The sequence below is a fragment of the Sabethes cyaneus genome, chromosome 1 (assembly GCF_943734655.1).
Source record: "Sabethes cyaneus chromosome 1, idSabCyanKW18_F2, whole genome shotgun sequence".
In the NCBI taxonomy this organism is placed as follows: Eukaryota; Metazoa; Arthropoda; class Insecta; order Diptera; family Culicidae; genus Sabethes; species Sabethes cyaneus.
Genome location: NC_071353.1, coordinates 136,055,476 through 136,082,346, shown reverse-complemented (window position 1 = coordinate 136,082,346; position 26,871 = coordinate 136,055,476). Strand labels below are relative to the sequence as shown.

Here is a 26,871-nt window from a genome sequence, read left to right as displayed (position 1 = left end):
TGTGGAAAAAGGACATTAATTCAAATTACGGACGTAAAAAGAGACGACGTAATTCAAATTTCGGACGTAAAAAGAAAGCAAGGTCATTCAAATTTTGTACGCTAAAATAGAGAACGTTGATTCAAATTTTGGACGTAAAATGAGAGGGCCGTAATTCAAATTTTGAAAGTCAAAAGAGAGGATGTTGATTCGAATTCTATACGTAGAAACAGAGGACGGTAATTCAAATTTTAGATGTAGAAAGAGAAGACGTTAATTCGACTATTTGACGTTAAAAAAGAGGACGTTAATTCAAACTTCGGACGTAAAAAGAGAGGACCGAAATTGAAATTTTAGACGTATTAAAAAGGACGTTATTTCAACTTTCGGGCGTAAAAGAGAGGACATTAATTCAAATTTTAGACGTATTAAAGAGGACGTTAATTCAAATTTTCGACGCAAAAAGAGAGGACGTTAATTCAAATTTTAGACGTATTAAAGAAGACGTTAATTCAAATTTATTTTCCACGTAAAAGGAGAGGACGGTAATTTAAATTTTAGACATATTAAAGGGACGTTACTTCAAATTCTGGGCGTAAAAAGAGAGGACGTTAATCCGAATTTTTGATGTAAGAAAAGAGGATGTTAATTCAAATTTTTAACGTAAAAAGCGAGGACGTTAGTTCAAATTCTGGACGTAAAAAGAGATGCCGTAGTTGAAATCTCGGACGACAAAAGAGTGAACGTTAATTTAAATTTTGGACGTAAAAAGAGACGACGGTAATTCAAATTTTGGACGTATAAAGAGAGGACTGTGGCAGAGGATTGAGCACTTGTTCAATGCGGATTACTTTTGGGACATCGACTTAGTGTAGGCTAGCACGCGGACAGGATTTTTTCTGTAATCGAAGTAAGGGAAATCGAAATTCCATGGGAAATTTATGACACTCAATTAGCTGTCTTAGTTTTTTATTTATCACCATCTGAAAAAGGTCCATTTTTTAATGTATACGTTAATTAACAAAGGTGTAGTCCAAGGCCTCGAATGAACGCCTTGCGTTTAAAAAGACCTAATAAACTAATAACAACAACCACAAAAAAGATGTAGTCCTACGTGAAAATTTCAAATAAATAAAGAACAGATTGCTAAGGAAATTTTCCTCCATTTTTAAACAAAAAATGATGTTTGTGATACAACATTTCACTAAATTTTGCATACTTACGACCGAAACCGGCCTTTCCGTGTTCCAGGACGCGCCGAGGCTCGCTTGCGTCCTGTCCTGTGTCCAACCAAACCAAACGCACATCAGCAGTGGGAAAAATGGGTGCAATTTGGTACCGTTTTTGCTCTGCATTCACCAGCTATTATGTATATCCATTTTTCATGCTGAATGTCGTCGCCGCGCCCGCGAATTCGTATTGAATAAAAATAAATCCTAATAATAAGAGCCCGTGTCGCGTGTAGACAACAACAGACAGGACAGGACACACTCACTCGAACCGGAGAAGAGAAGAAAAAAAGCACCATTAAATGTATGAGGTAAAACACTCACTACATTTTTTGGGGGTGCCACGGCGGAAAAGTTTATTAAAATATTAATTAATTGACATATCTAGTAGAGTGGTGATGAAATATGACTAGTCGAAAGAAGAGAGGTTGAAGAAATAAAAAAAAAGAACTGTTTCCGCCCGGGTTCGAACCGGGGACCTTCTGCGTGTGAAGCAGACGTGATAACCACTACACTACGAAAACTGGGATACTAAACGAAGCACCATGCACAAACACATTTAGCATCGAAAACAAGCGAAGAACCTTATTTTATGAGTTAGAAGTGTGAGTGATTTAACTCACTTTCTAAGCCAAAAAATCTAAAAATAGAACTAATTTAATGCATGACTAGGGTAGTTTCGTCAATGTTCGTCTGCTTGGAATTATGTCCATTGTGAAAACTGATTGTATGATTAACGTGTTACCAAATAAAATAACACACCTTATGCTTTCTCTGTTTCAGGTCGTCCCGGAACAGACTATCCCATTCTGGCTGCTGTCCCGTATACCAACTTCTACTGCGACGAACAGGACTACCCGGGCTTCTTCGCCGACATGGAAACCAGATGTCAAGGTACCCCTCGGATACTCATAAGGATATGCGACTCTGAGACCTAATCCATTTTGTTGCTTCTTTTAGGTTGGCACTACTGCGACATAGACGGCCGGCAGGCGACGTTCCTCTGCCCCAATGGAACCCAGTTCTCGCAGGCCGTCTTCGTGTGCGACTGGTGGTTCAATGTCCGGTGCGATCTGTCCCCGCGGCTGTACGCCATCAACGCCCGGCTCTACCAGCGCCCGAAGGTGAACCCGACCCGGAAGCATCGGGTCATAACGAAACAGCTGGTCGAGGACATTTTCAACAAATGAGTCGTTTAATTGTGAAATGTGTGTTGGGGTTCGTATCGGGAAACAACAACCGCTGCTGCGTGTGTGCTATTCTACAGCATCCACAATCCAAACCGAGGCGAGCAAGCAAGCGAACGAGCGAACGAACGAGTGTGTGACTGTCATGAAGGGTTTATTTCGTGCCCAAACTCAACCTATCTCTTTGCTACTAGAACCAGGTAGACCCCGGTACACCACCGGTGGTGTACCGGCCGGCCGGCGGGTACGAGAGAGAAGCATTTCATAAAATTGTTTTAAATTAAATATTTTAAATCCTGTCACGATGAGACACGGCAGATCTATATATATGTGTGTACAAAGCCAACTTTCAAGAGCTGAATCGCTTCCTAGGTGTTCTACGCGAAAGGAAACTTTGCTCTCCTTTCGACTTTTCATCCTAAAAATCCAACTACAGTCGTACAGCGCAATATGCGGCGTAATGGTACATTGGTTCAATCATTGAAATAAAAATTCTTGTAATATATCGCCATTCAAATACTGTAATTGGACATATAATCAAAACTATGCATTACACCCCTGCAGCTTAACTGTACTGTTAAAAAATACTCTACACATATAATTAGGCTACTTAAGATTAGAGACTAATCACTACCGTGAACCAATCTATCGCTATCGCGCCTTAGCAATAGATGTAGTATATTTAAGTCCACAAAGCGACGACGAAAGGCAAGCACAAAATTTAAATTTAAATTAAATAAAAGCAAATACAAAAATGTTCATACACGCCATAGTCACCGCACCACACCGCCCCTTCCCCGCTCCATCACCGTGATGATAGGAGAGTCGAATCCACTTTAGACGAGAGGTACCTATCACACGGACGAGGGAGTGTGTAAGGCCAAAACTGTAAATGAAACTAATTTTCAGAAGCAACTGCGATATCTCTGTACCGTACGAGGACGACGACGACGACGACCTGTGAGTAGTAGAGAAAGGCCCGAAACTTGTCTTAGACTTTAGTTAAGGAGTTTTTAGTTTTGTTGTTTTCTTCCTTTCCTAGTACGAATGACTTCGAGTTAGGTTGATTTTCTACATCACAGACTACCCCCATCATATCTAAATGTAAATAAAACAGTGTTTGCCAACTCGTAATTTTCCCGGAAAAGTAACCGTTCCCGGGGAGGGAACGAGCGAGAGCAAATGTGTAATTTATGTTCATATTATTTCTTGTTTAATATTAGTATAAGTTAAGTAGAGTTCCGCTGTTGAGAAAATTAAGTGTTAATGAATACTCACTGTTGAGAGAGAGAGAGAAGTTTTCCGATTAGCTCTCGTATGACTATGATTTAACGTTTATGATTATGTAATCAAATATAAAACACCAATTTACAGCGTGACTGTAAAAAGGTAAGCATTTTTTTATAAATATATCTGTAAGTTTTCAACAATCAATTGTGTTAGAGATTTTCTAATAAATTTAGTATAAGGTACTTCCTATTACGAGTTCTTCAATCCGAAAATCCCCAAATAAAGGTTCCCATTCTATGGAAAGGAATGATTTAAACAATTAAGTAATCTACTTACTAAGTTTGCTTTTCTGAAACGCGCATTCAACCTTTCTTGAGTAACTTTAGCGTTGTATAGTTTCAAAGCACATTCTATATTTATGTAAGGCTGATCATATCGTATTGATAACAGGTTTATCCACTGAAACTGATTGCAAAAGTAGTTTCGCCCTTCCCTTGAACAGGTCAGGGAGAAAAACTGAACGGAATGATTTGTTTGAAAATTTGTAATAATTTACAGTATCAGTTCCAGCGAAAATGTAAATATTTAACCACTCGAACACGAATGCAATAGAGCAGTATCTCTGCATAACAGATGTCCTACAAGACTTGAGGTTCTCTAGAAAGCTAAAATAAAAAAACTCTTCGTCAGCGATATAAAATTGTAAAAATTGTAAAAACAATTAAAGTGGCATAATTATCTCACTGAAAAAAAAAACACTGAGCCAAGAAAAAAGAATCGTTGTGGGCTCGTCCGGGATTTGAACCCGGGACCTCTCGCACCCTAAGCGAAAATCATACCCCTAGACCAACGAGCCCGTTGAGTAGATCGATGGAAATAGCCGCTTAATAGCTGCATTGCTTGGCTTCAGTTTTTCTTTGCCTTTGATGTATCATACCAGCGTCGTCTATACGCAGCTTTCATATTGCAACACACTTTAAATGTATGTGTTCACGCTGGTTCAATGAAAGGAAAGGAAGCGGATAAAAATAAACCTGCTCAAATGCGTGCGGTGCCGGTCGTTTCACTGACCAGTGCAGTGTTTCCAGTTTAACAGATTTCACACTAATGAGTTTTCAAGTTACGTTTTGTTGGCGTTTCACAAGCAATGCTGGAAAAAATCACTTTATCGATACTAAACATGGTTGATTGTAAGTCCATGCAATATTAAACTCTTTTTTCAAGAAGGAATATGAATATCATTGAACTAAAATTTATTTGATAAACTATACCGCTGAGTTTCGCTGCTGGCTTTCGAAAATTCATAATGCGCTTTACGGAGGTCAGAGCTGAACATTATTTTCAGTTCCGTGGCAGTGAATATGAATTACAGCACCAGCCCCTGCACTAAATATTTGTATTCTAGTTCTAGTGGATCGGGACGCCTGGGTTTTGAGATGTCAATTTACTTCAGAATTTAGATAGTTGTTGCCTATAGATATAACAGACATTTTAGGTTTTGAATATCAATTGTCATTCCAAATTCGTTGATACTTTGATACGAAAATTGATGGACAAGTAATACTTTGGTATTCAGTTTCAAAGATAGAATAGGGCCATTGCAAATTATTTTTTAAGTTTTTGTCACCCCCCCCCCCCCTTCTTTGAAATTGGCTTTGAAAATGGGAGACCAAAAAAACAATTTATGGGATGCAAGTTAAAATTGTTTGCACAAAATCAATTGTCTGTGGGCTCTACAGCCTAAAAAACTCGAAAAAGTAGTGTACGGAGTTAACGCTTCTAGCACGAAACAAAGTAGAAATTCGAACAATGAAATTTCCGAAAATCGGCAAATAAAATTTTGCTTTTCTTTTCGTAGTTTTTTGCATGGAAAACAATAACGTGTGTATGAAAAGCAAGAACAGATTTGGTTTTCACGTTTAAACTTTAACCCTCTAACGGGCATCGTAAAAACGATGCCATCAAGCTAATGACTATTTTATCATGAAAGTACACTCAAAAGAACCTGAAGTTCTGATTTTCATATAATAATAATTATCTGGAGGAGCGCTAGCTTACAGAAAGTCCAATTTCTCTTTTTCGTTTTTCATGTCTAACGCTCTACCCAGATATTTTTTCAATTCATATACATTACAAAATTGAAATAAAGCATGAAATTTACTCATAGAAAAAATTTAAGGTCAATCATTTTGTACTAGATATCCTTTTTCTCCAAAAGTAAAAATGGGAATATTCGCGCATTAATTATTTCAGAAATTTTTCGGAATTTTTGTTTTTGAAAGATGATAACTTTTGAATGCATAGTCAGGATGTTGTGATATTAATATCAAAATATCAAGAAATCTATTCTGAACACATTTTGCATATTGTCAACTCAACACAAATTTCGTGTGCATCTCTGGAGCGTTTAGTTAGAGGGTTAACTAAAAATGCGTAAAACGCATTTTTTTGTTCGATTTTTAATCGTTTCATTGTTTTTCTCCATTTCAATGTTTGTAACTGATAACTTCATTTATACTTCATTAATGGGACATAAACGACTAAAAATTTTGAAAAAATCACAATTTTGACGTAAGACTACATCTTTGCTAACTATACTGGGTTGCACTTGTGAAAACGAAAGCGAAACTGTAACGTTTGAATGAAAGATTTCAAACATCAATAACTTTTCTATCGCTGTATGGAATTCCAACGTCAATATGTCATTGGATAGAAAAAATGTCCAGCAATTCTATTATGTTACGATTTTAACTATTATTTATTTAGATTGATTGAAAAGTTAGGTTTTTCAATTTCAGATATGTACCTTTTTCTCAGAAACAAATTGCCGTATTGGTAGACATTTGCAGAAAACTTTTGTAGCTTTTGAGATTTGTAAATGAAACATAGCATGAGACAAAAGAAAAAAAGATGGCTGAAAAAAATTAAAATTAATCTTCTTACAAGATTCTGCACCGTCTCACCAGGCGAAAGCTACACAGACTTGGTGTGAGGACAAGTTTCCGGATTTTATTTCATCGAAAGAGTCACCTGCCTCTTCGCCTGATTTGAATCCCCTCGACTTCTATGCATGGGGTTACATGCTGGGCAAACAAAAAAAATCAAATGGAAAATTGATTCGGGGAATTATAATTTGGCCTTCATTTTAAGATACAACTATTGAAGGCTTCTATAAAATTAACGTACTGATGGATTTTAAAACAAATAGTTAAATTTTTGAATGAAAACTTTTTGTTAACATATACGTGTGAATAGGACTCATTTATTCTTCTATGTAGTATGAACTCTCCATTAAGGTTTTACAGAATATGCTGTACACTACTTAAGAGCTCCTTCAGTACCGTTCTGCCTAAAAGATTTTTGCAACCGCAAATAGCAGTCGTACAAACTCCTGAGGGGCTATGAGGCGCTACCAGAGACCAATGGCAATGTTTTTCCTTGATATTCGTGCTGAACTCAATCGATAAACTCATACCGAAGTTTCAAGGCTGCTTTTAAGGGTTTTCGGTATAATTTATATTGCCCCTCACTCAAAAGCTCCCTGACGGATAGAGTTTATGCCACTTGCGGATTAAATTTCGCACCTAAGGTAGTGTTGAATGATTGCACGATTGAATAAATACACAAAATGACAAAATCCGTCAGAAAAGTTCTTCTAAGACGTGTAGCTGCAAGACGTCAGCAGCAAGTCCTGATTCTTTCAACTAGATCAGACGAATTTGAGTGGATGGATGTAAAGGACGTGGATATGCGCGAAACATTAATCGACGACACAGTGACTTCTGAGGCGTATCCGATCGCAACGATTGGAGATCATCTTCAAAATCCGTGAATCGTTAATAAGCTCGAAAATCTTTCTTTTTTTATTTTCTGAAATTCATTTGATAGCTTTAAATGAAAAGGTTGGAATGAATATTTAATTTTTTTTTTGTTGTGACATACTAGATGGATGTCGCCAAAGGTAGAAGAAGATTTGGGATTAAATACCTCAGAATATCGTGCATGCCAGCTGTAACGCCTGTCAACAACGATTGCGACTGGTAATTCAAGCAAAGGCAGAAAGATTTGAATTGGACGACTAACTTAAAACAAATAATGTTATGGATATACTTTACACGAAATAAAATCAAAATTAATATTTATGCAAGCGTCGTCTTCTCTTATCCCGCGTCATCCTGCATATATTTAAATTCTTGAATTTTAAGTGTTGCTGTGCTATTAGCTATGGTCAATGATGTAGTTAAGGGAGATGAAGGAGTCACGTTTTTGCTTTTCTGAACCCAAGAAGGGGAAATTTATATGTATAAGCTTTCGACAGTGTTCCTGTGCTGTTAGTCATAGCAACGAACTCCGGGTTATGACTAGTATTATATAAATTGAGTTAAATAAAATGGAAAGTTGGTTTACTTTGTTTTCTTACCTAAGGCGAAAATAATTCAACGATTGCCTCTTAATATGTTGAAATTCGAAAAATAACGCTTACCTGGAAAAAGAAAAAAAAAAGTGTTATGTAAACATGAATTAGGTTTGTATTGCATTGATTATACATTAAGAGAACAAACAATCTGCTTGTTTTTTTATTCACGTATGAATATATTGGTTCGACAGGTGGTTGTCGTTTTCGACAAAGTTCATTAGATGGAAAAGGTCTAATCAATAGTTAGGGGAATTGTGGGTAAGACGAACAGGGTGGGTAAGACGGACAGGTGGTTGATTCTACCAGTTAAACATTAAAATCCGTAAATGTTTTTATGGGCTTCCAACCATATTACTATCTCATGATTTCTGAACGTTTCCATTATCATTTAGAACTTTCAACTTTTGATAAAATACAGAAAAACTGAAAAGTGGAAGTGATTCTGCGTTTGGATATAACTTTTTTGCCATTGAAAATAAGCTTTTGGCGTGGTTTAATTCTAAAATGTAACCTATAACATGAAGTATTTCGATTTAATACCTTTTCAAGTAACGTCTGTATTGAAAAAATAGGTAATTTTATTTACATATGAAAAATTGTAAACGTTTTAAAAATATGTATAATGGTGGGGTGAAATGGACAGCTGCCAGTGTGGGTAAGATGGTCAGTGAACATATTATAATAAAATGGTTGATTTTGCTTCTTAGTATTATCTCATGCATAAAAATGAAAATTTAACCGGCAAATGTGGACTTCTAACAAATTAGCGGCAGCTAGGCAGGAAATAGACTTTGGAATGCTAGTTCATATTGCCGCTGCCAAACAATTTTCGATTGGCTGCTATTGGTGGGAGGGGGTGGACTGCCCCCTTCACTTTTTGCACGCTACACCACCATATTTTACGTATTCAATTTGTTGAGGGTCAAAAATAATAATATGATCACTGTTGAGGCGATTTACAAAACCTGTCCATCTTACCCCCACACATTGTCCGTTTCACCCGCAGCACTAAAACAGTTCATATTAGATGTTCTTCTTAACCTGTTCGTCTTACCCACAGTTCCCCTAAGAGTATTACTCAAAAAGTAACAAATATACGGTGCGTGTTGATGATAAAACCCTTAGGATCATGTATAGATGTTTGTGTTAGAGATGGTCGGGTATGAATATTTGAATACCCGAACCCGACCCGTACCCGATCATGAAAAAAATTAAAAACCCGTACCCGACCCGAACCCGCAAGTTTATTATTTTTGATACCCGAACCCGACTGCAACCCGACGGGTACGGGACGGGCCCGGGTACCCGACCATCTTTAATGTTAAATGTGGTCAATGGAGATACCCGACCCGACCCATACCCGGTTTCAAAAACAAAATTTAAGAACCCGTACCCGACCCGAACCCGCAAATTATTTTTTTTCAATACCCGAACCCGACCCGAACCCGGCGGGTACGGGTACGGGTGCGGGTTTCGGGCAAATTTTCCGCAACACGACCATCTCTAGTTTGTGTTACTCGTTATCCTAGATAGTATAAAATTTGTTTTCAATTTGTTTTTTATATATAAAAAATTAGTGATTCTTGTAGAAAAACAATAATTATCAATAGGAAATTTTTTGAAAGATTGAATAAATAGTTTAATATTTCATCAATGTCGGAAAACTGTAGAATACTGGTAACACTGTTCCCAGCCTCTAATCACCCACCAGCATCAGAAGCTTTGCGCCCATAACAGCCGGATTTCAACACGAAGTTGGTGTTGTTTCAATAGTTTCGAGTTCGCACGTTAGAGATCTCGAACGGCGACTTAGCGCCTTACAGGCGTATAACCGTTACAGCGGCGGCCTTGGTAAAGCCTGTTTTGTGCGATGGCTAAGCCTATTTTATGGCGAATGATTGTTAGAAAAAGCATTTCTACATCAAAGTGAGTGGCTCGATGCGAGGTTCCAGCATACTACTAAAGAAATACAATATTTATCAATAGTTCAATAGAAGAAATTGATTTTAGATTAATATTTATAGCGATGCGATCTACGGGAGAAAAATATATCAGAAAAAATGGAAATTAATTTAAATTAACTTGTAAGATTTGAATATTCGCAAAAAATAATATTAGTAGCGATTTTAAAAACTAAAAATCTAGATTTTTGAACATATCCTAAAAGAAGATGTTATTTAAAAAGGATCAGATATAATGAGGGTAGTTTTCATTGCAACAAGATTGTGTAATTATGCATACCTACAATACCAATTGATTCTAATTTATCAAAATGGGTCTTAAACAAAAATATATAAATAAGAGTACGAGCAAAAGACATTTATAAGACTAGCGTTCAAAATAAATAAATAGAAAAAAGTTATTGTCAGAAGTGGGATTCGAACCCACGCCTTCAGAGAAGACTACGACCTGAACGTAGCGCCTTAGACCACTCGGCCATCCTGACTTGTGAGGAGAACTAGGCCAAAACGCTTACTTTAGCAGCGGCTGTTACCGGCATATCTATACAGTAGGGCCAAGTGTTAGATACAGCCGCTACTCGATATGATGAACAATTATTATCAACAGCCATGATTCTGCCTTAGAAGACACTTTGGTTTCATAACGGGCTATTTTTTTAATATTTTCTGATGATTTTCCTAGAAAGTGAAGAAGGTACTTGATGCTGCTAGTACGATTCAGCATTCGAGCAAGATTTTTTTTAATGAATGAAAATAATCGGACGTAAAATGCGTTTACATATGTGTGTGAGGTGGTAGATAGCGAGTGAACACTGACAATCAGCAACTAAAAATAGAACAAACGTCCGGTTTATTTTTGAAGCACGCTGCAATGAAATGCTGAATTATTTTGTTTCCTTTTTAGTTTAATGAATTGATTATTGGCGTTACTTAAAAGATATATAAAATCGATTCACATGATGAGCAACGTTTCATCAAAAGGTGCAATGTGCAAACGAGAGATTCTCTTTCCGTGCCCCTCGTATACTTATCACGGCAGCATAAATGCGTCTATTTTGCTGGCGTTATTGGCTAGCTAATCCTTAAGAAAAAAATGGGTTGAAATGCATGCGTGATGAGGCATGATTATTTTACTCGTTTCAAAAAACCTTTGTTTTTTTACCTCAGTTGCCTTATATCGGAAGGACAAAAACATATAAAATATTTGTAATGGCCTTACACGAAACTGATTCGAAATCATACAAAAAAATAGGAAATTACACAGAAGCAGAACCACGAAAACGTACAAAAAATAAAAAAAAATACATAAAATGAAACTAAAAAATATAACAACAAAATGTAATTAAAATGACACGAAAGCACAGGGTATGTTGCTGCTTCGTCGTAATTGCCTATTTCCGTCCTATCCAACACAAATTGTTAAAAATATCAGCATTTTTATGACACACAATGCAAAACTAGTTATTCCCTAATATTTATTTTTTGTTGTCTATCATACGCAATCAATCAAAGTGAGCTGATATCTATTTAAATGCTTTTTATCATTAAAGAAGTCCTATCAGCCAAATTCCCTACGTTTTTCGTGCGACGAAGAAGAAACTGTCGACTAATCGTTTTAACCTTTACGTCCCCGACATCAAAAATGAAGGTACTTTCAGTTACACTTTTGGCTCTATCTCCACTAATTTTCAATCGATTTTTATGAAACTAGTCTTAAAAGAACCACATTAGATTGGCCTTTAATGAAAATATATGCAGGTAAATTATGGTTCCATTTTCCCGGAGATATTCCAGATCGCGGTGGGATTTTTTTTGACGTCATAAGTAACAGATGAAATAAAATTAGAAATCTGTTTAATTGACAGCGCAAAAGTTATCCATTTTATTTGTAGTCACTAATAATGACTTGTACACTATCCTGTAGAGCGCTGGCTTACGCCTCACTGTCCGGAACATCCGTTGTCGGTTCTACCGGAACTCAAAAGTGGTCGTTCAGTATTCTCTTCGAAAATATGGCAAATGGGGTATCAAATCGCAGGATTTTTTAACACGAGCTCGTTAGTGGACATTTGGATGTATTTTGAGTCGATCTGGACATTTCGGAACATCCGGCATCGGTTCTACCGGAACTCAAAAGTGGCTTTTTGGAATTCTCTTCGAAAACATAGCAAATGGGGTATCAAATCATAGGATTTTTCAACGCGAGCTCTTTAGTGGACATTTGGATGTTTTTTGAGTAGATCTGGACATTTCGGACATCCGGCATCGGTTCTACCGGAACTCAAAAGTGGTCATTTGGAATTTTTGTCGAAAATATGGCAAATGGGGTGTGAAAATGTCCAAATCGGCTCAAAATACATCCAAATGCCCACTAAAGTGGTCGAGTTGAAAAATCCCGTGATTTGATACCCCATTTGCCATATTTTCGAAGAAAATTCCAAATGACCACTTTTGAGTTCCGGTAGAACCGATTCCGAATGTTCCGGAATGTCCAGATCGACTCAAAATAGATCCAAATATGCACTAAAGAGCTCGTGTTGAAAAATCCTGTTATCTGATACCACATTTGCCATATTTTCGAAGAGAATTCCAAATGGCCACTTTTGAGGTCCGGTAGAACTGATGCCGGATGTTCCGAAATGTCCAGATCGACTCAAAATACATCCAAATGTCCACTAAAGCGCTCGAGTTGAAAAATCCTGTCATTTGATACCCCATTTGCCATGTTTTCGAAGAGAATTCCAAATGGCCACTTTTGAGGTCCGGTAGAACCGATGCCGGATGTTCCGAAATGTCCAGATCGACTCAAAATACATCCAAATGTCCACTAAAGCGCTCGAGTTGAAAAATCCTGTCATTTGATACCCCATTTGCCATGTTTTCGAAGAGCATTACAAATGGCCATTTTTGAGGCCCGGTAGAACCGATGCCGGATGTTCCGGAATGCCCAGATCGACTCAAAATACATTCAAATATGCACTAAAGAGTTCGTGTTGAAAAATCCTGTCATTTGATACCCCATTTGCCATGTTTTTGAAGAGAATTCCAAATGACCACTTTTGAAGTCCGGTAGAACCGATGCCGGATGTTCCAAAATGTCCAGATCGACTCAAAATACATCCAAATGTCCACTAACGAGCTCGTGTTGAAAAATCCTGTGATTTGATACCCCATTTGCCATACTTTCGAAGAGAATACTGAATGACCGCTTTTGAGTTCCGGTAGAACCGACAACGGATGTTCCGGACAGTGAGGCGTAAGCCAGCGCTCTACAGGATAGTGTACAAGTCATTATTAGTGACTACAAATAAAATGGATAACTTTTGCGATGTCAATTAAACAGATTTCTAATTTTATTTCATCTGTTACTTATGACGTCAAAAAAAATCCCACCGCGGTCTGGAATATCTCCGGAAAAATGGAACCATAATTTACCTGCATATATTTTCATTAAAGGCCAATCTAATGTGGTTCTTTTAAGACTAGTTTCATAAAAATCGATTTAAAATTAGTGGAGATAGAGCCAAAAGTGTAACTGAAAGTACCTTCATTTTTGATGTCGGGGACGTAAAGGTTAAGACGATACGACGAATTTAAGAAATAAAGTCAGTTGCGTAATTTCAATAACATGCTTTAATAATCGCTTTTCAGTGATTTCAAAGTTCACGGATCGGAAGGTAAGTGTGTTTTAGTCAGTTCAGCACAAGAACTTTTGGAGTATTCATTAAATCCATCCAACAAATGATGAAAGTTAGAATGACGGGAATTAGAAATAAACCACATTTCAAAAAACCCTCTTAAAAGAGTCCGATCTGTACTATAACACGCAATAAATAAAATAAAATCAAAACACAAAAGAGACATTAAAATATCAAAAATAAAAGTTGAAAATTTTTGACATTTGTCTTTGGTTTTCGATTTTTTGGTTTTTGAATTTTTACATTTGATTCTTAATCTATGTCTTTGAACTTTTGGTTTTTAACTTTGGACGTTTGCGTAAAGTTTGAACTGGACTTTTAGGTTTGGCGTTTTGACTTTAAACTAGCAGTTTTTGATTTTTCATCTTCGACTTTTGATTTTAACTTTTTGTTTTTCATATTTTTGACTTGAATAAAGTTTCGACTTGACTTTTGGGTTTTGAGACTTTGGGTCGCAACAAATTTTACATACCAGTATAGATTATGAACTTATTAATGACAATAATATTTGAAAAATTCTTAGTCTCCCATTGTCTTAAAAAAGTTCAATGAAAACTGGCTGATTTTCTCGGATATCGCTTATTTCAAAAGTTTATAACGTCGTAGTATAAAAATTTGTGAGTAAAACTTTTATAGTTTTATGAGTAAAAGTATTGTGCCCAACCTAGGAAGAACAATTCATGACATGTTAAAATAGTAATAAATATAACGCAAACAAATGACAGTTACCATAAAACAAATTGTACCAAAATCCAAAACCAGACAACACTGTAGGCTAAAAGAATTTAGACACAAACGATCAACATTTTAAGCCCTGATGAAGATCCAAATCCGGGTCGAAACGTTGGCGTAAAAAAGGCAAATATAACGTCTACTAAAATTTAATGACTCAACGGCCAAAATCCCAATCATTCGATAATTACATCTCAGTCGAAAAATACTAGTTCTAATTTTTATATTATTTTCTTATCTTCCAGTGACGAAAACGTCACAATAGTGTTTTAAGGCCATTGCAAATAATTTTTAAAATTTTTGTTAGCCCCCCCCCCCCCTTGACATGGCATGAAAAATCGGGGGGCAAAAAAATAATTTGTCAGATAGAAGTCAAAATATTTTTATAGAATCAATTGTCTGTGGGATCATTCAATAATGACGTCCATTGCTCATGGGGGAGAGGGGGGTGTCAATTTTGTGACAGGTTGTGACAAAGGGGGGGGAGGGGGTCTAGGCAAATGTGACATCCGTCGAAAAAAAATTGCATTTTCATTAAAAGGCAGCAAAAATATGTTTCTCAGTCATTCATCACTCATTGATTTATTTAGATTTTCGAACTTATTGTTCCAGCTGACGGCGCTTGAAAGTCAGGCACAATTTATCAATGTTAACTAGATAGACCACGAGTTACATTGAAGGATCAATTTACACATCAATTTCAGTTCATTTGCAATCAAAGTTTCTAGCTTTTTACTAAATAATGGATAGAAAAGTATAATGAACTCTAAAAGCTATCGTCACGATGTAGTGAAACCTGCTTCGCCAACGCAGATTGAAGCTTGTTTTGAAGCGGAGCCATGCTACTTCAATTGAAACCAAAGCTTCATTTTTTCATTGAAAATTTTTTCAAAAGAAAATTTGTTAAACTTAAGTAAAATTATTTTGTATAAAATCAATATATCTGTAAGTTTTACAGCCTAAAGAACTCTAAAAAAGAGTGTAGTGTTAACGCTTCTAGCACGAAACAAAAATGAAAGTACAAATAATGTAGCTTCCGAAAACCGGCAAAAAAAATTTTTTTTTCGGTTTTGACTTTATTTTGGGAGGTTTTTGCATGGAAAATAACAACGTATATATCAATGAGCAAGAATAAACTCGGGTTTCACGATAAAAACAAAAATTCCTAAAAATCTTAATTTTTTTGCGTGAATAAAAAAACCTCTTCGTTTTTTTTCGGCCCCCCCTCCTTTAGTTGTCTAGAATCGGAAGGACAAAAACTTTAAAAAATATTTGTAATGGCCTAAAATAAATTTAAACAAATAAATGCTTAGGAAAAGCTCGATTTATCTTGATAAAAGTGATAGACCTAAAAACAGATGTCGAATGCCATTTGAAATTAAAAATTCCTTATTGACAAATTGCAAGACTGTTATGTAGTCGAAACAGTTAGCCGAATAAGCTCTTTCTCCTGATTCCAATTTGGCAAAATGATAATATGTTTGGTAAGATAGCGACAATGTTTGTAGTTCCATAGCAAAGAGGACCGTATGACCATATTGGTGGGATGCTAACGGCCAGTGAACAAAAACCCTACTAACACACTTGTCATAAAGCAGTTGTGACAACTGATTTAAAACCAATTTCAGTCGTAAATAAGTTTCCTTAACTAAAAGTGCCAAAAGTGTGTTGCTTAGGAATCGATAATGATGGGATACAACTGTCGGGACACATGTTGTCCTTACCCGCTGTCGCTCATTCGGGCTTAAACCTAGGGTATAACCCCTAAGTACAGATTGAGAATTATCGACAGGTTACAAATTTTGCTGAAAATTAATTGTAATTTATTTGACAATTAAGATCAGAATTAATTCGATTGAAACCAATTTTTCGATTATCGGTCTGTATTCCAACAATCATTTTTCCTTGACTTAGGGAAATCCGGGCCAGGATAGTATCCTCTAGGGTTTGGATCACGAAGCTCGACTGTCATGCAATAATAATCACACAACTTCACACCAATTTCTAGCGGGTCAATCCAACAAGGAATCAAACTTGATTAAAATCTCATTTGAATGCGCTAATGACAGTCGATTGTGTCGATGAGTTGCACGCTCTCGGTCTGTCTCTGTCTACGAACTCTATCTTCGCAGTCTGTCTTGTAGCAAGCAGTGGCGACAACTGCTACCAGGCCATATGCGACAGGTGTGACTTTTCGCTCGCTGGTTTTACGATTATTATTGTTCTGCTGATGCTGCTGCTGCTCCTGGGAGAAGTTAATTAGAAAAGTTCATCCACTCATCGTGGAAGCTGTGCAAGCCGCCGGGGCAATGAATGGCCAATTTTTATATTCATTGAATCCAACCGTCGTCGTCGTCGCGTCGTGACACCAGCAAGGAGTTGACGTGCCAATGCCAAATGTTCACGACAAAGTTTCCACTTATCATATCATACGTGCATGCATGCAAGCGATCGACTGGCGCTGGTGGCGATATGCTAAGGAGCGTGCGGGAAGGGGTCAGCTCCGGGAGCTAAAGATGATGATGATGATGACAAGGACGATGTGTGGCGATGACACGAATCCGTAAAATACACTGTGCTCACTCTGTGATGAAAAGAGGTCGAGTGTATAATTACGTTTCGCCGGCCGCCCCGGAGACCCCGATATGCAGTGCAGTGGGTCCGATTGTGCACCCGGGTGTCGGGTGCATATGTTCAAGAGATGCGGTTTTTTGCTGCTGCTGCGCGCTTCTGGTGGATTGAGAAAATAAAACTTCGACCGTGTGATGTTGAGGATGACGAAGAAGACGACGACGACAATGATGTGCGGTTTTTCGCGAGCCTTTTGGGACACGTTTCGGTCCGTATGCAATTCTTGACACTGAGAGATAGTACCGTGCCACGCGAAGGAAAACCACTTCGGAGGTGTTTGTCGCTATGTTGCTGCTAAATCAAATAAATGTCATAAAAAATGCGAATCTGATGAGTACAGAATAATAAAATTACATTACTTCAATTTTATTGGAACCTTTATAAATAGGAAAATAACACACTGAAAGCGAAACACTTTCACTAAGTCCTCATTTTTTTCGGGTTGGTCCAGAAACTGCATCAGGAAAATTTCCCCGCAAAAAAAAGAACTACTTTCTATTTCATTTTCCCCAGCACCGAAAATTCACGTGTGGTGAGGTTTTTTCCGGCCCAAATGGGAGAACGGCATTGTAACAGACTTCATGCGGCCTCCGCAAAACTGTGTCAAAAGAAAGAGAAACAGCCTTCGCCGAGTCATCATTGTTGTCGTTTTTTTTGCAAAAGATGCGTCCCGCATCTGATGATGGATGATTGACCATCTGCTAATTTATTCTCAATTCAACTGGGGGCGAGGCAACCCAACAACGGGAGCGCCCGCACGGGGCAGGAAATCTGATTTGCAGATTCGCCTTAAGTTCCCCATTCCATATGCACTTGGCCGAGCGTTTCCCGAGCGCTCTCGTCGTCGTCATTAGCGAATAAATTACTCGAAAGCGCGGTCTCATTTGACTAATTTGACATTCTTTTCCCCGTTTGGCGAATGACTTGAGATCACTTCCTCCGAGATGTTAATCTGTGCTTTGCTCTGGTTTTTTTTTCAGCCAAATCGTGAATATTTTATCACTGTCAGGCGGTATCAGGAGAACCTTTGTTAGCACACGGTCAAAGAGACGTAATCCGCGTCTGCATCCTTGCCTTTCTATCGAGAGTGTTAGCGAAAATGATTTCATCTATATGCAATCTTTTTTGCCTGACTGCACATCGAATGTCTTTTTCCGTTTTTTTTTCTTCTCTCTAGAAAAACGGCATTTCCATTAGAGATGGATTTAGTTGGTACTCTCCAGGATTGCCCTGATTAAGGACTCAAATTCGATTTCAAAGCACACCACCCACACCAGTGCAGTGCAACAGAAAGGGAAGAGCCTGCAGCTATTAATAAGGGGATAGTACATTGATTTGATTTGATTGAAATCTCAGTTGGTTGGATCGGACTGGCGTGTCAGGAGTCCTGAAGTGACCGGAAAGAACAGGATGCTCAATTAAAGAAATCGACCAAATACTGGAACGAACGAACTGGTCCAACCCAGAAGAAAACCGACTGCAGTCGTCGGGGTCGAATCGAACGGGAAATTGTGATTGGAAAAATATTAGTGAAACATCTTCTGTTACCGGCTTGGCTCGCCCCCGAGGGGACCACACACAATCTTCGGTTTGGTCCGGGCAAGAAGAATGCCTACGGTCTACGGTCGAACGGTCGAAGGGAGGGGTACAAGGCTTAAAAAGAAAAGCTGTGATTGAACAATAACACAATCTTCGGAAGGTGTGTGTAGAAGCTCGAATGTGCTTGGAATAAAGAATTGCAACTTGCAGTTTTCCAATACGTTTTAAGTGGGAAAATCTGTCCATCCAGTAGTGTCCAACTGAGCCGGAGCCGAGCCAATTTGAAGCTAACCATAAGGGACGGCGCGCCGGTTCCCTCCGAAGTGGGTCCCCTGTCTGCATTAAAGAAATTAGATTGCCGGTATCGGGTCGGTCGTGATGTCGTGGTACACTCGTCTGTAGAAGAAAGAAGATGCTCAATTGCGGTCCTTTGTGGCGGGTTCTGGGCGTATAATTGCATTAAAATGGATGTTGTTTTTTCCACAAAAAATTAAATTTGCTGCAGGTTGATCTAATTTTAATATAAAATAGTTAAATACTGACGCGTTATTTAAAAAAAATACACATCTTCATTACTCCCCCTCTTTTTGGAAGACGTTACTCATTATTTTGTTACCGTAATTGTGGCCACCATAACTGTAGTCAAACTGGTGTGAATACTAGCGTTGTCTTGCTGGTTGGAGCATAATTGTTTTGCATCAATGTTTAGCTCTGAACAAAACCAGGTTCATCTATTTAAAATTTGAAAGCCAGATTAGGCTTACTTTAATGGCGACCGTCCGTTATCGACCGTGCACCGAACGAATCATGGGCCTCCACTTAGAATAACAAAACACTGAAACTGCGATGAAAATCGTATGATAATTAGTAGTCATCATTTTCGTATGATTGAATATAAACTATGGTCCGATTTAATAAGCCTTGTGTAAGATTTCGATTTTGTTTAGAGAAATTTTAAATAATTTGCATTCATTACTATACGATTTGTGGTTTGCTGGGAACTTGCACACAACAATCTCGAGTTTTGCAAGTGTCTGAGGAGTTCAACCTTAGATGATTCATTTTGGCAGTTACGTAACTATGAAAGCATGGGTTTGATATACATATTTTTAATTTTTCCTCACAGTAAAGTAGAAAACAACTCCCCCCAAATGTGTCCACTAGGGGTACATTTCAATGCAGTCAGAATCCATTTGGATTACTCAATGATTTTTACATCGACGGTACAAAAAGACCGACAGCCAGGTGTCAAAAGAGCTGATAGTTCATTTATAAAAAGCGAAAAGAACAGTGGTCCAAGGTAGCTCCCCTGTGGTACGCCAGAGATGTTGCAGAACGAGTCGGAAAAGTCGGACCCGATCTTCACACTCAGCCTACGATGTGTTAGATACTTGCATAACGGTCTGCAGAAACTCAAGTCTTGTAAGGAGGGTACAGTGATCCACTCGATCAAACGCTGCTTTCAGATCCGTGCACACTGACTCAATTTGCACTCCTTCATTCCTGTTGCGCGGGCAGAACGAGATAAAATCGGCGAGATTCGTAGAGACTGAACGTTTTGGAAAGAATCCATACTGGTCTGACGAAATGTAGTGTTGACAGCCAGCGAACAAAGCGTCGTTCACGCCGGGGACTTTAGAGCTGGGGCACAACTATGTAATCCCTCGATAATTTTTTACGTTGCGCTTATCGTGCTTCTTGAGTACAGGGAACATAACTGAATCTTTCCATTGGGTTGGGCTTGAAGATTAAACAATAGTGAAAAAGGTCTAGTGGAAACAGTAGAACACTTGTTCAGCTTGCAAGATGGAATACCGTCAGGTCCAGCCACTAACGAATATTTTAGTTTTCCGATGGCAGAGTCGACTATCTCCTCCTTTGAATCTATTTGAAGCTTTTTTCGTTTACTTTTTCTTTTATGTTTCAAATTTATTTATGAATTATTTTCTTATTATGCCTTATTTTGGTTTGTTAGTTGATTTCTATTTAATTTGTTAATTTTATTTATTTCATCTAATCACATTTTATTTTCTGAACCTTTTCAATCAAAGCCTTATTTTGAGTACGTTTCCAATTTGCATATATTGCAAGTTTTTTTTGCCTTTCGCTTGTTTGACCATTCTAGCTACCGTAAATTTATCTTTGCTTTTTCTTGTGCTTATTTTGACTTAAAATTTCCTATCATAGTGCAACTTTTCGTTTTCAAATGCCCGGAATAAAAATTCTAGTAAGTGATAGCATTGCCTGAACTCAAAACGTTGATCTATATAATGTGATATTTCTAAAATTTGCTATGAAATAAACTACAAACGACACGGTTTTGTAAAGAGGAGAGATAGGGCTTATAAATGAAGTGAACAAAAATTGGCGGGTATCTAAGATTTGGTCGCCATGTTTGATTTTAATAAAAGCTCGCCATTTTCGACATGATCCCCCCCAACCTATTTAAATTTAAGGCCACATTCTGAAAACTGAGAAAAAATGCTAAAAGAAACATACATCAAATTAGATGTGCTGTGGCATTAACTAAATGAAACAATTAATTTTCTGTAGCAAGATATACCATGACAGTAACATGGGAATTGTAGACCTTGATACAGATAATTATGTAGCTGTTTCGTTAAGTTAATCCCACTACACATCTAATTTGATGAATGTTTCTTGTAGCATTTTTTCTCAGCTCTCCGAATGTTGTCTTAAAATTAAAATCGGTTGGAGAGATCATGGCGAATACGGCGATTTTGACGTAGGACTACGTCTTACGGCAAGTTTTGAGATAGGGTGTCATTCCAAAAAATCGAAAAATGCGAGCGTCACGAAAAATGAAAGGTTTTGAGCGCTAATAGCTCAACGGTTTTCCGATCGATTTTCAATATTCTTACACCAATCGATCGGAAAACCTTCTAAGAATTGACCCAAATGAAGAAAAGTATGGATTCTTGATGTTGAACTATTGAAAAATTGAAAATAATGAACCTATGTTTTACCAGAATTCTCGCTTCGTGATTGGTTGGAAGATTCTTTACGATGATCTAAACGTATACCAATTTGATATCTGTGCTTGGGCAGTAAGCCAAAACAAGTGACAGTTTCCTCATTTCAACAAGATTTAACACCGCGGTTAAACCTAGACCATTTTGATGTCCTTGCTTGGGAAGTACGCCAGAAAGAGTGACAAGACCCCTCGTGCCAACAGATTTCTTACGAACGTGATTAAACCTAGTCCTATTTGATGTTAGGGTGTTAGGGAAGTGTGCCAGAAAAATTGACACAAGTCCGTTGTCCCAACAGATCGCAAATTCTTTACTGCGAGACGATTAAACCTCGGTGAATTTGATATATGTGTTGGAAAAATGTGCTACAGCTGTAGTGTTCGGTTATAATATGACTGTATGAATAAGCATGCTTGCCGTTTCATTAGAAGTGTAGTGAAAAGATGTGCTGTTGATAAAATAGGATTGAATTGGTAAAATCTCTTCAACGTGGGGAACCATGGGTAGTAAAAACAATCTTTAATTTCTGTAAGGTAGCAGGAAAGCAATAGTTTGTGTTCTTGATTTTGTTAAATTGTTTTCAAATGCACAATTTTTTGAGAATTGAACGTATAGAATGTTACCACTTTGATCAATGTTACATACAACGCATGTAGCATGTATATATGTTGCATATAGCATAATACATGAAGAATCGAATGATTACAAGCATGAATACATGCTACTATCACTACAAAGAGACTTACGTAGTCCTGCGTCTCCTATATATGCGGTCGTGTCTTGTACACAACCCCTCTGATTTTTTGATAAAATTTAACATGGCGGCCAAATCCAAGATGGCTGTCATTTTTTCTCGGTTGGGATTGGGTAAAAAATGCGTGATTTTTCAAGGGTGGTGTCTTCGGAGAAGTTTAATGATAAAATCTAGCGTGTCCTTCTGCACTATTAGGGTGACCATGAATTCACCTATTAGGGTGATACAAGCATTTGTTTTTTTAAATAAATAAAAAAAACATTTCTCCAAAATGTTGCAAAACATGCATTTTAGTGAAAAACAGTCTTCAGAGAAAATGATTATTTTAGCATACTGAATAATTCTGTAGAAAAAAACTCTGTAGAACATTTGAAAACCATACAAAAATCATGTGCAAAGTTATTGAACATAATTGATTTTTAAGCGCTCCTTTTTATCCAATAAAAGTATTTTTCAAAAAATAACTCATTTTTCAATTGATTTTTTCTGAGATTCCTTAAGAGATAGATCTCTTGATGGAAATATTTTTTTTATAGATAAAATATAGTACTTTCGCCTAATGGTTGTCTGGTTTGCGCGGAGTCGCCCGAGATTAGAAAAAAATGGAATTTAGCAATGTTTTTTTTTTCATTTATTTTATAACTTACTAGTCCAGCCCGAATCTTACGATCCGGAAAATATAAATGTCTGTTCAGAATTCAGAAAACTGCGGATACATTCCACTGGCGAGTGTTTGCGAAGATGTTTAATCTTTGTATTAGTTCTTTGAGTTCTTATATTGCATAATATAGCTCTAAGATGTTGTAGGGGATTGTCCCCGGTCATAAAATTCCATGTCTCCCAATTTCGCTATAACTTTTTTGTTTCAAGCAAAAAATATATGCTGTCTTTAGCAAAAACATACGTAAGTCTTCAATCTTTCAAATGCTTTGAAAAGATATGGAATTAAATAATCCGTTCAAAAGCTATGACTATGAGCTATGAGTCATAGCCGGACACAGAAAAATAGTTTTTATGGTCGTATTGGATTTTATTTAACTGAATAAAAACATTATCTCCACTGTGCTGATGCTATAGGTGGACAATATGGCTCTTTAGTGTGAGTGGCTCTGAACCGTCTATTGTCTGCCGCAAACCGATTCATATAGTCGGTGTTGAGTCAGACAGAACCGAGTGGCAAAATTCTGACTTCAAGAAAAACGCATTCAAAGTTTACTGTATTCGAAATCATCTTCTAACTCTGGCTGTTAGCAACATTTATGTAGTCTGATTACAGTAAAATGTTCCTTTTAGAAAATTCTTGATCGTTTGCTATCATTAACTTAATTTTTTTAATTTTGCGACTTGGTCCAGTCTGATTTAACACCGACCATATGATATCGTTACAAGCAATCGAGTTGAGCAGACGAGTCGAGCAGTCGAATCAAGCAATCGAGTCAAACAGTTGGTTCGAGCAATCGAGTCGAACAGTCAAGTCGAGCAATTTAGTCAAGCTGTTCAGTCAAGCAGTCCGGTGGAGAAGTTGAGTCGAGCAGTTGAATCGAGTGCTTAAATCGAGTAGTTAAATCGAGCAGTCTAGTCGAGCAGTTTAGTCGCGCAGTTAAGTCGAGCAGTCGAATCGAATGGTTTAGTCAAGCACTCGGGTAAAGCGGTTAAGTCGAGCAGTTCATTCGAGCAGTTGCGTCGAGTAGTACAGTCGAACAGTGTATTCGAGCAGTTGAGTCGAGTAGTCCAGTTGAGCATCTGAGTCGAGTAGTTCAGTCGAGTCGAGTAGTCCACTCGAGCACTCGAATCGAACAGTTTGGTCAAGCAGTCGGGTCAAGTGGTTCAGTCGAATAGTTAAGTCGAACAGTTGAGTCGAGCAGTTCAGTCGAGTAGTCCAGTCAAGCAGTGGAATCAAGCAGTTGAATAGAGCAGTTGAGTTGAGCGTCGAATCGAACAGTTGTGTCGAGCAGATGAATAATGCTGTCCAGTCAAGCAGTTCAGTCGAGCAGTCGAATCGAACAGTCCAGTCGAGCAGTTCAATCGTGCAGTTAAGTCGAGCAGTCGGGTGTGTAGTAAGTCAAGCAGTCGAATCGAGTAGTTAAGTCGAGTAGTCCACTCGAGCAGTTAAATCTAGCTGTTCAGTTAAGCAGTCAAGTCGATCTGTCCAATCAAGCAGTTGAGTCGAGCAGTCGAATCGAACAGTTCAGTCGAGCAGTTCAGTTAAGCAGTCCAGTCGAGCAATTAAATCGAGCAATCTAATCGACCAGTCTAGCCAACCAGTTGAGCAATCCAGCAGTTTAGCAGTCAACCAGTGAGGTGACTGAGAATACAACCCATTGCTACGAAAGTATGACGTCCTGTCAGGGACCTGTTTTTAGTTACCGATAAGCCTCTTATGATGTCCTGTCAGAGACCTGGTTTTCAGTACAGACATAAGCCTCTTATATAAAAAATAGGTGTAACCCCCGTGCGTCGCCTTGCGTCTAATTGAGAGCGAATTGAAGGTACGCTATGTAACGCTAACGCTATGTAACTCTATGAAGTGCAACTACGTTACTTTTGCTCCTCTTGAATGTAATCTACTATGATTGGTTTGAGTCTTTGCTTAATGTGGGCGATTATTACCACGAAAATACATATCGCGCCCCTCGTTTTGGCGACATACATAAGCCTCTTATATTTATGAAAATTAAATATGCGTCCTAGCGACAAACAGTCTTCAGAGAAAATGTGTATTTTAGCATACTGAACAACTTTGTAGAACACTTGAAAGCAATAAAAAAATCGTGTGCAAAGTTATTGAGAATAATTGATTTTTAAATGCTCCTTTTTAACGCATCATTATACACTCAAGTCGCTTTTTACGCGCAGGATATGTCCCGCGTAAATCAAAACCGCGTAAATTCCGAAAACCGCGTAAATTCCGAAAACCGCGTAAAAAAACCAAAATTTCGCGTAGAAAAACTTTGTGGATTTCAACACTACGCGAAAAAATAGACGTTTTGAGCACATCCGCGTAAATTCCGAAAACCGCGTAAAAAACCGCGTAAATTCCGAAAACCGCGTAAATTTCGAAAACCGCGTAAAATGGTCGCGTAAAAAAACCGCGTAAAAAGCGACTTCAGAGTATTTCGCAACCCGTAAGAGATAGATAGTTACTATATTCAGTAAAGTTGCTTATTTTAGTATGTTTTGCAACATTTCAGAGAAAAAAAGTACTTGTTTGGTTTATTCTCTGGTTTTACTTTCCAGCCATTTAATAGTTAATTTCTTTGATAACTTTAACTCAAACTTTTCTGCTTCGTCACAGATGTTCTACTGATTATATGCATATTATCGGCAAAGCAGACAAATTGACTAGATTTGTTGAAGATCGTGCCCCGCGTGTTAATATCCACGGTTTATAATACCTTTCAGTGCTACGTTGAACAGCAGGCATGAGAGACCATCACCTTGACGAAGCCCTCTGTGTGATTCGAATGAACTCGACAATCCACCCAAACACCCGAACACAGCACTATGTACCACCCATCGTTAGATAAGCTTCCTGGGGAAGCCGTTCTCGTCCATGATTTTCCATAGCGCTTTTCGGTCGGTGGTATCATACGCAGCTTTAAAGTCAACGAACAAATGGTGCGTGAGAATCCTGCATTCACGCGGCCTTTTGGAGCATATGCCGCAGTGTAAATATGTGATCCGTTGTTGACTGTCCATCCTTCAACGAAACCGGCTTGATAAATTCCCACTATTCTGTTCGCAATTGGTAGTAGTCGGCGAAAAGCGGTTTGGTACAGCACTTTGTAGGTTTATTTTCTCATGCACTGCGACAAATTTTTGACGGTGTATTTAGCTATCCGCCACGATCGTCACAACCCAGCAGTTGATTTCCGATCGCTCGCAAGGGCAGAATGTATGCACCAGCACAGCAGCAGCGGTTGTTTGTCGTACGTTTACGTCAGTGGAGTAAGCATTGGATGCTATACTTCTCGTACGCGCTCGTCTAAGAGTGCAACATTGTTCCTAGTTACTTAAAAATTTTCATTTATTTTTCTATTTCAACTTGAAAGAGAGCCTTTTCTTGTTCGTTTTGTTGGTTTTGCGTGTAGCTTGTTTTATATTTGATATGAACAGAAAATTGTTCATTTTGCTACCGAGCTATAGATATATAATTTATTAGACTTCCGTCATGAGCAATGCTATTTGAAATAGAAAGCATTTCCGAAAAAAACTACTGCGTATTTTATAAGCTTTATAATAAACATTTTACTCTTATTAAAGGTAATAAATATAAAACCATCACCTGGTCGAAGTATTCAGTTTTTTTCCATCTCTTCCACCGTGTTTGCCCGTGTTTATTGCCATCTGTCATCGACTAAAAACTAATATAAAAAATTATCCCGGGGTACTTTCCCGTAATCCGAGCGCAATGTCACAGCAGACCAACTAACAACTTTGTCCGGATTTGCCCGTCACCCGGTCGGTCGACCAGCCTGCCAGCCGACCAACGCGTACGGAACAGGTTGAAAATTAATCTAT

At 37.9% G+C, this 26,871-nt stretch overlaps 2 protein-coding genes and 3 non-coding genes across 6 annotated transcripts in view; 1 reads left to right on the top strand and 4 right to left on the bottom strand.

Annotated features, from left to right (window-relative positions):
* Window positions 1-3,676, top strand: part of LOC128732900 (uncharacterized) — a 142,191-nt gene extending 138,515 nt beyond the window's left edge. For both annotated transcript variants that reach the window (XM_053826337.1, XM_053826338.1), the window contains 2 exons: window positions 1,992-2,102; window positions 2,169-3,676. In XM_053826337.1, the coding sequence (XP_053682312.1) occupies window positions 1,992-2,102; window positions 2,169-2,398 (341 nt within the window). In that variant the 3' untranslated portion in view covers window positions 2,399-3,676. The remainder of the gene's footprint in view (window positions 1-1,991; window positions 2,103-2,168) is intronic.
* Window positions 1-26,871, bottom strand: part of LOC128732899 (uncharacterized) — a 542,040-nt gene that overhangs the window by 165,751 nt on the left and 349,418 nt on the right. The gene's annotated exons all lie outside the window — the stretch shown is intronic.
* On the bottom strand, window positions 1,660-1,732 carry Trnav-cac (transfer RNA valine (anticodon CAC)). Its single transcript has one exon. It is a non-coding gene; the product is annotated as a tRNA-Val (tRNA).
* Window positions 4,410-4,481, bottom strand: Trnap-agg (transfer RNA proline (anticodon AGG)). The gene has a single exon. It is a non-coding gene; the product is annotated as a tRNA-Pro (tRNA).
* On the bottom strand, window positions 10,406-10,488 carry Trnal-cag (transfer RNA leucine (anticodon CAG)). The gene has a single exon. It is a non-coding gene; the product is annotated as a tRNA-Leu (tRNA).